The 16,771-nt window shown below is 30.3% G+C and overlaps 4 protein-coding genes across 8 annotated transcripts in view; 1 reads left to right on the top strand and 3 right to left on the bottom strand.

Annotated features, from left to right (window-relative positions):
• Positions 1 to 1,623: 1,623 nt before the first annotated feature.
• Flfl (serine/threonine-protein phosphatase 4 regulatory subunit 3 flfl) lies at positions 1,624 to 6,495 on the bottom strand. Of its 2 annotated transcripts, XM_072012998.1 has the most exons (6): positions 6,025 to 6,495; positions 5,255 to 5,595; positions 3,493 to 5,091; positions 3,262 to 3,413; positions 2,773 to 3,181; positions 1,624 to 2,673 (listed from the first exon to the last, which is right to left on the bottom strand). In XM_072012998.1, exons 2-6 carry the CDS (start codon positions 5,450 to 5,452, stop codon positions 2,587 to 2,589), a joined length of 2,445 nt encoding a protein of 814 aa, XP_071869099.1. In that variant the 5' UTR covers positions 5,453 to 5,595; positions 6,025 to 6,495; the 3' UTR covers positions 1,624 to 2,586. The 2 variants fall into 2 exon arrangements, with proteins under 2 accessions (XP_071869099.1, XP_071869098.1); XM_072012997.1 differs by having other exon boundaries at positions 5,255 to 6,495.
• A 1,783-nt stretch (positions 6,496 to 8,278) lies between these two features.
• Sip3 (septin interacting protein 3) lies at positions 8,279 to 11,509 on the bottom strand. The gene is made up of 8 exons (XM_072012817.1): positions 11,022 to 11,509; positions 10,807 to 10,899; positions 10,571 to 10,723; positions 10,217 to 10,507; positions 9,930 to 10,144; positions 9,591 to 9,808; positions 9,044 to 9,500; positions 8,279 to 8,963 (listed from the first exon to the last, which is right to left on the bottom strand). Exons 1-8 carry the CDS (start codon positions 11,148 to 11,150, stop codon positions 8,663 to 8,665), a joined length of 1,857 nt encoding a protein of 618 aa, XP_071868918.1. The 5' UTR covers positions 11,151 to 11,509; the 3' UTR covers positions 8,279 to 8,662.
• Positions 11,510 to 11,691: 182 nt separating this feature from the next.
• LOC139992178 (uncharacterized) lies at positions 11,692 to 16,124 on the bottom strand. 4 transcript variants are annotated; one of them, XM_072012796.1, is made up of 7 exons: positions 15,253 to 16,124; positions 14,976 to 15,171; positions 14,574 to 14,745; positions 14,430 to 14,502; positions 14,026 to 14,350; positions 13,578 to 13,944; positions 11,692 to 13,495 (listed from the first exon to the last, which is right to left on the bottom strand). In XM_072012796.1, the coding sequence occupies exons 1-7, from the start codon at positions 15,943 to 15,945 to the stop codon at positions 12,316 to 12,318; spliced, it is 3,006 nt and encodes a 1,001-aa protein (XP_071868897.1). In that variant the 5' UTR covers positions 15,946 to 16,124; the 3' UTR covers positions 11,692 to 12,315. The 4 variants fall into 4 exon arrangements, with proteins under 4 accessions (XP_071868897.1, XP_071868896.1, XP_071868895.1 ...); XM_072012795.1 differs by having other exon boundaries at positions 13,578 to 14,350; positions 15,012 to 15,171; XM_072012794.1 differs by having other exon boundaries at positions 13,578 to 14,350; positions 14,430 to 14,499.
• Rpt2 (26S proteasome regulatory subunit Rpt2) overlaps positions 11,827 to 16,771 on the top strand; it is a 51,778-nt gene continuing 46,833 nt past the window's right edge. The window contains exon 1 of the mRNA XM_072012835.1: positions 11,827 to 11,839. Within this exon, the coding sequence (XP_071868936.1) occupies positions 11,831 to 11,839 (9 nt within the window). The 5' untranslated portion in view covers positions 11,827 to 11,830. The remainder of the gene's footprint in view (positions 11,840 to 16,771) is intronic.

Here is a 16,771-nt window from a genome sequence, read left to right on the forward strand (position 1 = left end):
ATCTCTTTCTTTTTCTTTTCTTTTCTTTTTTCCTTTTTTTTTTTTTCTTTTCTTTTGGCTATACATGTACGACTCGAAGCACCGGGATACAATGAACATTAAATTAAGGAAAAGCAATAGCAATGAGAACGACGCATGACAATGAACAAATGTGAAATACATGTGTACATGTGAATGTCTCTGTGTGGGTATGAAATTTAGCTTTCATAGCATTTACGATCGCACTGTTTACTCTAGTATCACTTACAATTAGATATCGATTCGTTTTTTGTTCTTCTTTTCAGTGTTCTTCCCTCTACTTACAGACCTCTTTAAAGTACGTTCAACGCAAGTTCTTTACCATTTTTTCTCGTCTCCTGTTATTATCGAATAAATCACGAATGTTATGTAAAACACATAAAGAATAACATTACTCGATATCCTCTTAATTAATTAATCGTTAGCTTTTCCTACATTTCACTCTCACCCTTTCTCTCGCTCGCACACACGCGCGCGCGCGCACTCACATACTCACACACCTACACACACACACACACACACTCTCTTTCTATCTCTCATGCATACTCTCCCTCATTTTTTCTCTTCCTTATTTCATGGTTAATCCAAGTTACACTCTTCTCTTTTCTTTTTTCCATTTTTTTCTTTCTTCTTATGTACAACATGTATATCACTCAGCTCCAGCGAATTTGCCTAATTTGATATTCACAGGTTTTTTTCGCTTGCGTTCCGTGATTGAATTAACTTCTAAGATTCCTCATCTTTTTTTTAATATCATAAGTTAATATATATGTATATGTGTACATAAACGGTACGTGTATGTGTGGTATTTACGAAAAATGTCCAATATACATATACAGGTCTAAAGCAGTCTTAGAAACTCTGTTCAGGGTATATGGGAGAACAACGTGAAAAATTTATACAGTAGCTTATAATACTTCTGCTCCTCTTTTGTTTGAGTGAACTCAATCAAGATATGGAGGCACACGTTTCTGAAACAATATTAAATGTTCAAAAAACGAGATAGGAAATGAAAAAATGTTCCAAGGAAACTCATATTGACGTAAATCAAAAAAAGGAAGTTAGCTCGGACTCTTATAATACCAGCATTCTCGGTTGTGTATCAGTAGTTAAAAAATTAAGTAGATACTCTTATCTGGAGCTGATGTAGATCAATCAACTTCCGTTTCGATCTTGATATGACATTAACGCGCCAAAAATAATCTTTTACTGAGCATCGTTTGCATGATTTTCATTGGCGTCGATGTTGACTTTAAAATTTCAATACTTCGTTATTATGCATTTTCTTTCTTTTTGCTACAAAACAAAAGGGGACATTTATATCGAAAATAATTTAGATGAAACTAGACAATAGAGAAAATATTATACATAATGAAATCTTGCAAGGATAAATTTGCACAGATATATATACTTAATATTCCTCTTTTTTTTTATCTTTTCTTTACAAAGTACAATAATACCAAGCTTCTATTCTTACCCATATTAGTTACGAATAATTTATACCATAGTTTATATTTAATACTCGAGATTGCAAAACACTTTCACATATACTATTTTTTTACATCGAGGAGTGAATTGCGGACATGAAGTGCAAACTGGTAAATATACACAAATCAAATATGTTTATTGTACAATTTCTACTACTTACATTGACAACCGAAAAGCTCGTTCAAAGAACCTTAATTGGGAACTGAATTTGTAAAGGAATCGCATTTTTTCTGCTTTACCCACGAAAGGTTGTTTTACAATCGTTACAAATATACATATATATACAAACTAAATACTATTTCCGTTAAATTGGATAAAGTTTCATGATGTCTGACCCCCTTTAGGTACAGGTCTTAATTGCCCATCACACGAATAAGAAAATTTATGGATGGCAAAACAAAACACTTAGTTGTTTTTGTGCGGTACATCATGTACTTTTACATGTGATTTTTTTTTTACATAATAAGTTTCTTCTTAATAGATGTAAATATGACATATAGTCACAATTTCAATTATTACATGAATCTAAGCATATGCTTAGAAACTCTGTATTTGTAAGAACCACTAGGCCTGGCTAGAGTTTCTTAGCCTATTCGTGAAATAATTTCTTCTAATACATGGGGTGTTTCCAGACAACGTGGAATGGACTATTTCTTGTTAAAATCTTATTATTTTTAACATTTATGTGGTCATATAATATTATGCCACAATTTTATGATCGTGTCTTATTTAAAGAAAGTTCTCTCTTTCTTTATATCGCATTGGTTCATCATCTTTTTTCTTTTAATCCTAATTATATATATCCCATTTCTTAGACCCTTTCACCCACCTGCGTCCAATACCGATCCTTTCGTACATTTATACACACAAGCACAAAGAGGTATGTCATTTTCACCACATTGTGAACACGTATCCTCGTTACGTCCACTCACTTAAGGAGAATAGTCCTTTATCTGTTATAAAAAGGTTTACAGTATGATCTTTTCTCTCAGTCGATTTCTTTGTGCAAGTAGAAGGGCCAGAAATGGTATAGCAGCAATTAAAAATCACAAATTCCTCAGTTTTCTTCCAGTTTGCCTACTATGACAATCTTTGCCGTTTTGGAGATGGTGTTACTTCCGTATCCTCCTCTTCTTCGTCTGAATCTCCTTCATAATCGACCAAACCCTAAAAGATGTTATTAACATTAGCATTATTAAATACGTGTTTTAAATTAAGGATATAATTTCATAGATAGATGTTCTTAAAAATGAAACAAGACATTACCTTCTTAAATAGTGCAGTTCCAGCTTTCTCTACTGTGCCAATGGTTGAATTTGGATTTATTTCAGAAGTAATAGGAGATTCGTTTGTTGTTGTTGTTGTTGTAGTATTATTGATTTGTGATTGTTGCGAGGTAATATTATTGTTAGCCGTATTATTGTTCAACACGGACTGCTGTTGCTGTTGTTGCTGATGATGACTTTTAGAATCTGCAAGGGTGGGATTAAGCGCAGAGTTTGATGTTGATGACTGCTTTTTCGCAGAAGCCGGAGGCACAAGATCTGCTGCTGCTGCGGGTACGACCGCCTCACCCTCGTCAAAGTCTTCCTCTTCATTGAACCACATTTCCTCCTCTTCATCTAACTGTCTCTGGTCCCTTCTGTATCGGCTATTTCTCAATATGGATGGAACGCTAAACAAGCACAATCAAATAGTATATGTTACTAAAAATTTCTTAATTCATATAAATGTCGTTCGTTAACAGAAATATACCTGTCAAGAGCTGCTCTGTCCCGATCCTTTAACTTATCTTGATGCTGTTCATACCTTAATTTCAAAGCTTTAAATGTTTGTACATAATCAATTGCTTCCAATTCTTTCGAGAAATTTTCAACAACGTGCGAACATAACGATTTAATATCCTCCTACAATGAAATTAATCGATGTGTTAGAAATAAAACATGTAACTTTATAAAAGATTTTATAGTATGCATGCGTGCTTACCAGTTTAATAAATTCAAACATTTCAAGAATAGCAGAATCCAACAAATTATATCTACCATTATTTCTCACAAATGCATCAAATACAGGCGCAAATAAATTCCCTTTAATGATATATCTATTGTAAAATTCATCCTTCAATGCTACAATTTTTCTCATAAACCTTAAAGCACACAATACTAAAAACGTGTGTGTTGATTTCATCAAAACCAGTATTCGTTTAAGCAGATCTTTGTTCAGTATGCAATTCTTAATGTGGTATGTATGATGCTCTACGCAAAATGATAGTAACTCTAAGATCAATCCTAAAAGCTGTACCGTTCTGTAATCCTCTCTTGCTGGTCGTTCTCCGATTGTGTTTGCTAATAATGGTGCTATCAATGTTCCAATACTATTCTTGTAGAAGTAATTTAAGAAATCAGTCTTTTCTGATTTGTTAACGGAAGCCAACATGTTTTCTGGATCAAGAAGCAGGCGTAATACACCAGCTAATTGTACAGCTCCACCCAACTCTGGGTCACTATCGCCAACGAGTTGAGCAACTATTACATTTATTAACATTTGGTCCTGTTCTGTATTATTTATTTGTTGCAATGTATAATCTCGCACAACACTTGGAGAATATTCCACAATATAAGTCAAAATATCTATACTGGCTGTTTTTGTTTGGGCATCATTCATTGCCAAAGTAATTTCTAGAGCAGGTAAAATACCAAGTGCTGTTAAAGTTTTATAAAAGGCCTCCTTTCCTTGTGGTTGTAGATTCTGAGAAAAGTTACAAAATTCTTTTAAGAAAAGAACTAGATCTCGTCTCTTACTATCTGATGTTGCTTCGTCAGTTAATTGGTGAAATAGTTCAGTAAGAAATTTCTCATCATCCTGTATCAAGGTCACTATTTCGACCTTATTAAAAAATATAAAGCTACTCAATGTGTTTAACATATTATCTTCGAATACGCTCGGGGTCGGTAGAACTACATCCTGAATGTATTGAACTCGATACGTCTGGTGAATTTTAGCTAATAATTCAGCATTTGTAATAGGAATTGCTTGCTTAAATCTGGCTAACTGTCGAAGATATTCTCTATGCCTCTTTGGCTGAGGTAATGTTGGCTCGTATTCCAAACATCCAACAACATCAAAAATGATATCTTCGCTAAACATAACTTCAAATAATGTATTCTTATTAAGTAGGAAAATATTTTTAAATATGTCATACAAATGATGCAATCCTTCAATGTTTTCTAAATCTTCACAAGTATGAAACAGATTTAATAGTTTTTTGATATAGCCTTCTGATTCCAAAGCCAATGCTAATTTATCTTTCCTCGTTTGTGAAGATAAATAATTTCCTATAAGTTCGTTAATATCTTCCAATCGACTTAACTCACACGGAGGCAATTCTATTGGAGGAGCAGCATCAGACATATCATCAAATCGTTCATCTTCTGACTCTTCGACAATATCTTGAGTAATTTCTACAGATGGATCTTTTCCTTGGACCTGACATATTTTCTCCCAAATTTCATCACAGCCAGCCTTTTCTTGAAAACTTAAGGCTAAATCAAAATTTTCTCCTTCTGACCAAACTATTAAAGTATCCTGAAATAAAAAAACAAATAATTTTTTTATAATTTCTGTATTTTATAATTTGATTAATTCTCCACATGTTATTTACTATACTCTTAATTAAAATTGTTACATGAAAAGTTTGTTTAATTAAATATTGAATTAAAAATTTATAATGATTTCATTATTTCATTACCTGTTGCTTCTGATATGCTGTATCAGGTAGTATTCTACTTTCCAACAAAACTGAACCATCACTCTCTGCTCTGACTAAAAGTGAAATTCCTTTCAGTCTATCTATATATGAAGAAGAAACGTGACCTGTACCACGATCATCCCATTGTCTATCAACATTAAGTGCATATAACTTCACTCTTCTACGTGTGTCCGTCATATTGTAAAAATTAACTTATACACACTATTTTATAATATCACCAGCTACCTTGCATCCCTTTAAATTTCACCAACTCTTTGGCTTTTTAGATATACTTATGAATGATTCTCAACTCTCTGATATATCGACAAATGCACTGAAATCTGCATATATCGATCTCTCAGTTACTCCTTTGTAACCCATTAAGGCTTTTTATTACAACATTAATTTTATAAGACAAACACACCTTTAAATATATATATGGTTCTTTTAATGTTCCGATTCACATACATAAGATTATTTTCTTTTCTAAATAGCTTGGGTAAAACAAATGAAGTAATTGTTAATTAATAAATATACCATAAGGGATCTTTATTCATTTCTAATAACAATTGTTGACAATTTCTACAGACTTTATCAGCCTATATGTCCTTTCTTAGCTTTTCCCACTAATTCTATAAAAGACCTCGTTTACGAAGTTACACAAATATTAAGAGTTTCGTTACTAAAATTATTGAGATAAAATTCAGGCAATGATGATCTCATTTAGTTCACATCCCTTCGAGTTTGATTGACGGGATAAGATTGTTTACCGTAATAGATGTTTATGCGCTCTTCGTTGCATAAGCCTGATTCTTGCGCCAAGAAAACCTCTCAGGACGCGCGGGAAAACTTTACGTCGTGCACGTTTTCGTTATCACGTGTCGTGTATAAGAAACGCGATTAAATCTCGATTGTTCATTGAGTCATTCGGATAGACCAGTTTGTTGTCTGTAGAAGGTCAGGAGAAAATTTTGTTGCTGGGAAGACTGCACTCTGCGTGCTCTCTCACCGCTGTGTACGGTTCCCGCGACGAAACCAAACCCAAATTAAACTCAATCCTCTTGTAATAGAAATACTCATAAGTACACGATTACTTTACTCGATTTCTTTCGGTATTGCGATCATCGACCATTGCAATCCTTTCCTTTTTATTAAGCAAGATCACTCTAAAATTGACATAGACACTGAGCAGCCACAACACTACACTCCGCCATGTTAGATCACAACAACGCGCTACGGGGTTCGCCTCGTGTATCTCAAGGATTTTAGCGCGTAATATGAAAGAACAGTATTTTAATAAACATTACCTTCATTATTACAATATATAAACTGTCCTTAAGCTAATTCAAGATTAAATATGAAATGTTAAGTTGTTGATATATTAATTAAACGTTTCAATTATTGATATCATTCACTTGTCCATTTTGTATCCTTAATCAATATTAGTTCATCCCTTATGTTGTATATTAGTTAATTTATTAGTTCATTTCACTGTTACTAGTAAAAAACTGATACGATTTTACACAAAATTGTATTATTTATCTCATGTCTCTCTTGTTTTCTACTTTCTCTATTCTGTGTTCTTTCAATTCACACACATATACATATAGATAGATAGATAGATACAGATATTTCATATGATATTTGAATGATATATCATATCATAGACTTACTTTACATAGATTTTATTTATATAAAAAAACATAATATTGCAATATTTACAATTGATTAAATATTGTATTGTATATTTATATATTGAATATATATATATATATATATAACATATATGCTTATTGGCAAATTAATTAAACTACATTAATTAAACGAAAACTAAAGCACAAAAAATAAAAGAATACATTTGATCAAAATTATGAAGAAAAAGTAAAAATATTCAGATACCTGAAATAAAATTGAATATTAGAAAGTTTTATGCAAAGAATTACATATATTAACAAAAATACTTATCATTTTATAAATAATTACGTAGCAGTAAAAATTTCTTATGAAGTCTGAATGATTTAAAATTTTATATTTTTAAAACGTTAATACACCTTTTTCTTTTCTATAATAATTTAAATTACAAATAGTAATCATTCACACAATAGAATTTGATCTCTATATTACAGTCCTACCGAGTTTGCGCATTTCCAGTATGGAAAAATAAGGTTATAATTATCTTTCCACTGATCGATAACATTTAATGAATAACAATGATTATTTATTTATATCTTTTCCGATATTTATAAATGTTATGATCACAATTATATATGTGATAGTTTTTAGAAATATATGAATATTTTCGCAATTCCCTTTAGAGGGAAATTAATTATATCATACTATTTTGCTAACGAGTAACGAAATATTATAAAACACGGACTATTGTTTATCCAGTTTTTATATTTAGATCAATATTTAACATCGTAATTTATTGAAATAAATGTAATACTCTTTTTTTTTTTACTTGTACTTCTGTTTAAAATTCTCTTTTGTACGAATAAAAACTATATTATATATATATATGTATTTTTTTGTACCTATATATATTTTTTATTAATTATATTTATACACATACATATATTATCTATTTTTAAATTTAAAATAATTACATTTATAGTTATCATGGAACTTCATATTAATTTGTTCCTATAAATAATATAATTTATTTTGTGCTTATTTTTACCATCTTATTTAATGTTTATTGTTCAAAATTATTACAAATAATTTTGCATATGTTAAACTTATAAATGTATACAAATTTACATGATGGAAACAAAAGCACTACTAAATAGACAGATAAATTTATTACTCATAGTGAGAGTTATTTAAAACAATTATTTTACAGTCATGTTATTATAACTGACATTACCAATCCCATGTACAGATACAAACATTCTTAATATGTAATAATTAGTAAAATCTGTACATTAGCCTGTATGTAGCACAAACAAGACTGATAGGATGTTTCACATAAGTTATATTTTATGATATAGAAATTGTGGGATAAAAATGATAAATTAAAATCACTTTTAGATAAAGCATACAGAAACAATTTAATCGATACAAAAATTATTTTTTTACGAAATATATCGGAAAAACACATCGTAGAAAGGATATATACACGCATACTATTTAAGGAATAAGAACTAGTCATAATCTGCATGACTTGCTTCATGAACATTTTGCTCCTAAAATAATTTGCGAAAAAAAAAAAAAGAAAAGAAAAATTTATCATATTATTTCCTTTAAATGATTATTTGATATTTTGTGATTATTAATATCATAGTATCAACTTCAACTTTCAAGCTATTAATCATAATTGTTACATCTTTTTTCGAATATCAATTGTATCTGCAATCAGGCCTATTATTGATCAAGGTACAATTATATTACACAAATTATCACATAATTTTACGAACATTTATGAGCTGAAAATTTTTGTAGCCTACGTCTTCGTAGCAGTTCTTGTTCACTTAAAGATTCCATGTCATTCCTAATTGATGATTCTGGAATTACATCATTGCTGTTTTTACCTGATAACGTATTTACATTATCATTAGGAGAATTTGCGGTAGGAACATTCATCTCAGCGTTATCTTGCAGTTTCTCACTGTTACGTTCAGGACATGCAGTTTTAGATGTTCCTTGTTTTACCATTGAAGAAATATCTGTTGCAACATTCGTGTCATTTGTTGCAGTTGGCACTGGAATACTGCAATTAACATGTTATGAAATAACAATATTAATTGTTATTTTTAAATTTTATTAAGCTGCAAAAAAATTCGTACATACTTAGCAGTAACAGCTGCTGTTTGATATTGGTTCATCATAGCATTGGCAACATCTAATAGAAGCTGAATTCTTTGCAACGTTTGTATTCTAGCTTCAACGGCTTGTCGTAAATTACCTTCCATTGCTCTAAGTTCTTCTTCGCTTAATTCTGTAAGGTTCGGCGGTGGCGTAGGAATAGGAGGCAACGGTACCATAGTTGGGAATGGTGGGGGAATGGTGGGAAACAACGGTACACCACTAGCTGCTAAATTTTGAAATGAGGTTGATGCAGTATTTGGCTCACTATTTTGAGCTTGTTGCTGTGTTGTCGCATTTGAAGCTTGTTGCTGTTGTTGCCGTTGTTGCTGTTGTGGCTGTTGTGGCTGTTGTGGCTGTTGTGGCTGTTGTTGCTGTTGTTGTAAAGCTGCTGGTGCCCCTGGAGCTTGCATCCCAGCCCAAAATGCTGGGAGGACTTGAACTTTATTGACATATAAACATTATTAACATATAAACCTTAGATTTTTTTTTCTTAACGTGGACACGTAAAAATAACCGTAAATATACACACCAATTGGATTAAATCCTGGTGCTTGTGGAGCTTGAGGTACTTGTGGTCCTGCTTGTGCTTGATTTCGTCGCCTATTTCTTTGATTATTATTAACAGGTCTTAAAATATTTAAGCGGCATGTGGGGCACGTTTGTTGACGTTGGAACCAAGAACGAAGGCAAGCAGTATGAAAAATATGATTACATGGTAACTTTTTACTTGCCGACACCATTTCTTCCCTAAAATGTTGTATATTTTTATTAAATGTTGTACAATGTTGTAATATGTAGTATATTTTTAATGTTTTATCAATATTTCTGAGAAGTTACATTTTTTAATGAATTAGTAACTTTATTTTACCTGCATATAATGCATACATTATCAGCAGCAGCTAATTCTTCTGCCGTAGCATCTGGATATAATGTATTCATATTTCTGATAGCTCGACGTGACATTACAATATCGTGGAACGCTTTCCTAAAGTCTCTCATTGTATAATACATTGCACGAAGTGCAAATAAAGGTAAAGTATATAATTTGACCATCAAAGTGACAAAAGCAACATATAAAATAACCTGAAAGAAAAGATATATTAAATCAATAACTTTATAAATATTTAATGAATATATCTTATCACTTTATCCCACCTTCAACAGCCCAATTATTAATTCTGTGTACAATAAAAATACTGGTTTATTGTCCCATGGATTTTCACTTTGCAAATCTATTGTATGCAATATATACTTTACACTAATGTTGAATATAACAGTTAAAAGAATGGCATATTCAAAACCAAAAACAAGTTGCACTGAGGGACCTTTTGTTGCTGTTGTATTATACGCATAATGAATCATGCTTAAATTTATAGCAAATAATAATGCCAATAGAGTACCAACTCTAAGATGGAATAACCAAGTTATTACAGGACTTCTTTCCATCTGAAAATAAATGAAACAAAATATTATATATGAAATATATATTGAATTACTTATGTTACTTACATAATCTACACGATCTTCTGCCAACCAGTGAAATGATTTCAAAAATAAAAGAAGTGTGAATAGTGCTATGAATTTTGGACTGAAGTCATCTCTAAATACTGTAAATGCTAGACAAGTTTCAGTTACTGCATACCATACTTTCTCCAACAAATGCTATAAAGAAATAATTCTTAGTATATGTATATTTATATGCACATTTTTTAACTTTGATGATAACAAATACATTATATATTTACCTCAAGTTCAGCAGCACGTAGGGTACCAAAAAATATCCTTCGAAAGAAAGCATTTATCATAAATACTACAATCAAACCTTGTGTATAGATTACCTAAATTTCACATGAGAAAACAAACGGAAGAATCGTTAGAACATTCAGAAATATATGTATATGTATAATCAAATATAACGTTTATAAACAGAAAATTTTAAAAAGAAAACATCGAAACTTACCGTCATACTAGGATTGGATTTGGTTATGTGAACTATTGTTGGATAAAACTGTTTTCTTTGATAATACGCGTTGCCTATCACAACACATGTTAATGCTGTGCTTATTAACATTATTCCGGCCTCTCTCATCTTTGTATATATTGTTTTTTCAGCCCAAAGGCTGCTCTTTCCGAATGTTATATTCACTGACACTTATTTCACCAACAATTTACGTATCAACAGCTGTAGATCCAACTAGAATGAACGAGGCGCTGCTATCATGACGACAATATCCAAAACTATTAACTTTGCAATCAATGAATACATTTCCACGATATTTTATATAATAAAAAAAAGAACAACCATTAAATGTGACCTTGTGTGCATATATATCACAACTTTATTATCTAAATATCGAAAAGAATTTTACTGCACGAAGGAAATAGAACTTTCGTGTCATAATTGTATTGTTTGTTTGCAACGGCGAACGTGTATTATTTTTACTTGACAATTCCAGATGGAACAGACGGTAAAGTGTGATTGGTGGAATGATGAATAATTGTCTATAATTATGTTATATATATTTAAACTACGTGGAATACAACAAATTTCATTTTTGTACTGTAGTTTTTTAATTAAATTTCATATTCTAATAATAATATATATACATATATCGATATAACAATGGATATAACTTTGTGTAAGTTTTATTTATTTATGAACAAATTACATGTGGTTCATAAAACAGAAAATACAATATTGTATTATAAAAAATTGCGGCAGTATATTTGTATTTTTTACGTTATGTATAAGAAATTCAATCTTTAAAAATGGGACAAGTTTCGAAATTTCAAAAAATAATATTGCAATTAAAAAAATACACGTTTGTACTTTGCTAAATGTATGTAAATATATATGTATATTAATAACACGAAAACAAGTACAAAAGAACATATATATATATAAATACATAACTTCTTCAAACAAAAATATTTGTCTAGAAAAAAGTTCTATATTTTATAGTATTAAAATGTATGATAAAATCATTGGTTCAGTATGTTTATCACACACCTATGTTTTTATGTAACATATGTAAAATACTATTCTGTATATTTATGATAATTTATCATACATAAAAGTACTATAAATATAGTATATATAGTAAGGATGTGTTATGAAAATAAACTTTTTCTCTAAACTTAGTTCTGAGATTCTAAGTTGTAAGACAATCTCATAGTACTTTTATCAATTTATAATTGAAAGTATTGCAGAATAGACTTTCTTGAACACATTTTTGATAAATTTGTACTTTAAATTAAGAGTGTCTACTGATATTTTTTGGCGTCTTTAAAATACTTTTAGGACTCTGATACTTTGGAGTTCCTAATTGACCAACAGCCTTTAGAGGTGTCCTACGAGAATCCACTAGAGGTCTTCTTACTAATGCCTTGCCACTTTTAGGTGTTTTTACAGTTAATGGCTTCTTAATATGCGGAGTCTTACACAGCACGTTATTATCAACTTTATAGATACTTAGTCTTGAATTCTGTGATATCATATCCACAGGTACATTTTGCATTAAAGGTGATGTTTTAACAGCCCTATTTTCTTTTTGATGAGTGGCTGTGTTGCATGTCATAAAGTCTTTGGAAATACAATAACACATTTCAATATCCTTTTCCTCATTTTCGGTTTCCATCATAGTACGAGAAGGGGAATGTTTTAATATCAATTTTGAATTTCTACTTTTTACATTTTTATTTGATTTTCGACACAATTCTGTCCGTTCACAATTCTGTTTTATATGATTCATGCACTGATCATCCTCTGTACTAAGTAGATCGTTTTTCTTGTTTATGGTAGTGTTTTGAGAGTGTACTTTTGCCGTGCACTCATCAAATAATTTAGCTTTAGCTAGTACCATTCCTGCATTCTGAGTTCTTAATTTTGCGATAGACGCACGACCAGTTTGAGTAATTGGAGATTTCGTTTGGTTTGTTGATCCAAAATATCCATCTGCATCCTTCCAGGATATAAAAGCTTTCTTTTTCTCTTCAGATTTCGGAATCAGTTTACCTACAGGTGTACTGTTTAAAATCATATTTTGTTGGCTATTTGTCTTCTTCAGTTTTTCAACTTTGCTATCGGAATACGTGGCCGTATTTGTAAGTTCATCACCATGAAAAGACGATACTCGACGTACCGTCGTGATTGTTCTATCTTTCACCGATTGAAAAGAATTCTGATTGTGTTTTTTTGTATATACATTTGAATTTTTAAAATCATCGCATACATTATTTAATATTATATTATCTCCTTTTTCCCAAAGGGAAGTAGATATAGGTCGTGAGTAAGCATCGTCTTTTGTATAATTCAGTGAAAATGTTTTTTCATTATGGGAGTAAGCATTGTTCAAATCTTGATCAGACTGTATATGCGATTGCAAATCTGATCCACGAGAAATGTGCCACGAAGCAGTTCGTCTAACACGTTTGCTGAAAAATAGAAGAAATAAATTGAAGATTGTAAACTGCAGAAACATACTAATTTACATAGCTCATAAAAAGTATAATTTACCTCATCACTTTTTCTTGTGATCTCCTTCTTAAACTTCCTATTTTTCGAGCACTTGGAGACCTGATGATTTTGTGTTCATCTGATCTTCTAATTTTAAGCTCTTTACCAAGTTTTTTAGCTAAGTAGTCTGTTGTTACTGTACTTTCAATACTAGCTTCTTCCAATGTCCTTTCATACGCAGTTTGTACTTTTTTCACAGAATGCAATAATAAATCATCATTCTCCTCACCATCACCATTTCCATTATTTACACATTTGAATTCTTGAGAAAGACGAGATTCAATTGCTAAAACTCTATTTTTTATTTCTTCATATTCGCTTTTAGGTATCGTAACGTATTCCTCTGACTGATTATCTACAGGTGTGACTTGAACATGTGAATATGTTTCAAAATTATTTACAGTTAATCTTCTTTTCATTGGGTTCATTCGTCTTTGTTTATAATTACCTAGATCTTTTAATTCTTCCGAACTTGAATTTAACTGTGTGCCCCATTTACTAGATTTAATATCATCTTTTGTTAACAAGACCTGCTCGTCACTATCATCTGATAAATTAACATCTGCATCACCAAACATATTATTATACTCTCTGTGAAGGTCGTTTGATACTTCACTGTCTTTTAGAATTAATTTCAAATGTGATGAACTATCACTATATGCTCTGTATGTCCTTTGTGAGTCACCACATGAGTCACAAACAGAACTCCAACGACGTTCTGCCTGAATATCAAAAGTATTCTTACATGAGTCTGTACTTTCATCAACAGTTTTCTGCAAATATAAAAATATTATGTAGATTGTTATAATCAAACTTGTTAAGTCATGAAATAAATTATTCTTATGTTCTTACTGGCTTTCTCGGTACAAAACGATCCAAACTAAGCCTAATCTTTTTAGATTTATCTGCTTTATCTACAACTCTTCTGAAACATAAGTTTATCATATATATTATAAATGATAATTGTTTATATCTATAAAAGAAGTAAATACATACTTCTTCTTTGTACTTGGTGGATCTATATAATCAACTTTCCTTTTTTTTGTGGGCTTAGCATTTAATATATGTACTGAATTAGCATTTTCAGATATCCTTTGACTATCACATGTGTTACCATCTTCAGATGCAGCATTTTTGCCAACAATCTTCTTTAGACCATTAAACATTCCTAAAGAAAAATATTTAAATTTTAAAGAATTCTATGTAAATAAAAGAATTCTGATCTGTTAAGTAATCAAGTTAGTAAGTTATTTAATGATATATTTGTTAGAACATAGGTTTATGTCTATTACATAAAACTTTCATTGCATGCTGTTATTATGAAACTTCAGTATTTATGTCAGTACAGTGTAAATATAGTTTGGAAATAAATTACTATGAACAGATCGACAGACATACTTAGATTGAGGTTGGAGGCACTTAGATGTGGCTTACGTGTAAGACTTCCACTGCGATGTTTCTTTTTTTTGAATTTTGAACGCAAATGATCAGATACATCTAACTCATTATCTGTACTGCCAATTGTTTCCACAGAAATAGCTTGTGTTATATGATCTGGTAAAATACCAATACTTTCTGCATTTTCAATTAAAATCTGCAATATTTCCAGATTAAGCAAATGAAGTTATCTTATGTTAAAATTGACATTCTTCTTCAAGACAAATATACATATCACCTTAACAACAATTAAGTGTAATTCAAGACGCATTTGCACAGCAGACATAGTGGTTTCTTGCAGAGGCATTATATTTGGACCAATAACTTTTGCTAAATTATCAATGCCCATTTTATTTTGTTTCTCATATTGTGCTACTTTCTTTAAAAATTCCATAAAAAATGCCAGAGTATTTAGATGATGTGGTGGTAAAAGAATACAAGCTAATAACAATGCTTGTACACAATAAGTTTTAAGCATGACACAATGTACAAATAAATCATGGTACGTATACGGAATCAATGGTTCTGGTAAGTCTCTGAAGAATGTTTTTAAACAATTAGCTACATCAATGGCATAATGTTTTTCCCCTAAACTGCCACCATTATCTAAACGAACTATTAATTCCTTTTGTCTAAGTTGTGATCCTGCTTTTCTAAATAATCCTTCCTGAGTGATATACTTTTCTAAAAATGTGGATGCATGACTCACAAAAACAGGTACATGCACAATGGCACCAGAAGATAAATTCACGACATCCAATGGTTGGTACAATAAAGAAGTCTTGAAAACTTTTTTCAAAATGCGTTTCCCTTCGGATCGTTCTGTTTTAAACATATTTTTTTTAAAACGATACTTAACTCCGTAATTACGAAGATCATTGACAATTGATTGATATACTGTTTCTTTATGTAGAACATCGTAAATCAACATGTTTGTAATTTAAAGATAGGAATTATTTGATCATAAATTACAAAGAAATCTTTAAAATAAAATTTTTTGTTTATGAACTGGGCAAGAATACAATACAGTTTTCATATTTATACAAACATTATCAAGTACGTACAGTTATATTAAAATTATCATGTAACTGACATACGCCATTACCAACTATACAATATTACTTATAAAATACAATTCGACATTCTAATGTACTGAAAGAAAAATGAAACTCAAACTCAAATTCGACATTAATATAAAATATTAAGTTTCCTAATTTATTTAGAAAATGAATACAGCTGTTTATAATATAGTTATACATTATTTTAACTATAGAAATAAGTATATAAAAATGTATCATGAAATAAATAGCAGAATAAAATTCCTAAATTTATAAATTATCCCTAGACTGCGGATGCATATGTATTTATGAAAAATTTAAGTCTATAAAAATGTACAGAATAATATTTAAAAAATAAAACAAATTCTCTGTAGATTTCATTTCTTTAGTTGTGTTAATACCAATAGCAATTTGTATAAACATCCACAGTCTAATTATTATTAACATATTACATATCTTAATTATCTTATCATAACTTAAACATGTATTATTATGTATCAATTTTATACAAATCAGAAGTCGTAAATACTATTTTCGAACAAAATATTTTTCTCATGTTTAAGTTCTAGTTCTCACCATTAATTAATCCGTTGTAATTGTAATTGATATCAAATTAATAGTATTGGATATCAACTCTATATTTTAACTTATCTATGGTATTAACGCAACGCGGGAAGATAATTCATATAACTTATTTGA

Source organism: Bombus fervidus, chromosome 11 (assembly GCF_041682495.2).
Source record: "Bombus fervidus isolate BK054 chromosome 11, iyBomFerv1, whole genome shotgun sequence".
NCBI classification, from domain to species: Eukaryota; Metazoa; Arthropoda; class Insecta; order Hymenoptera; family Apidae; genus Bombus; species Bombus fervidus.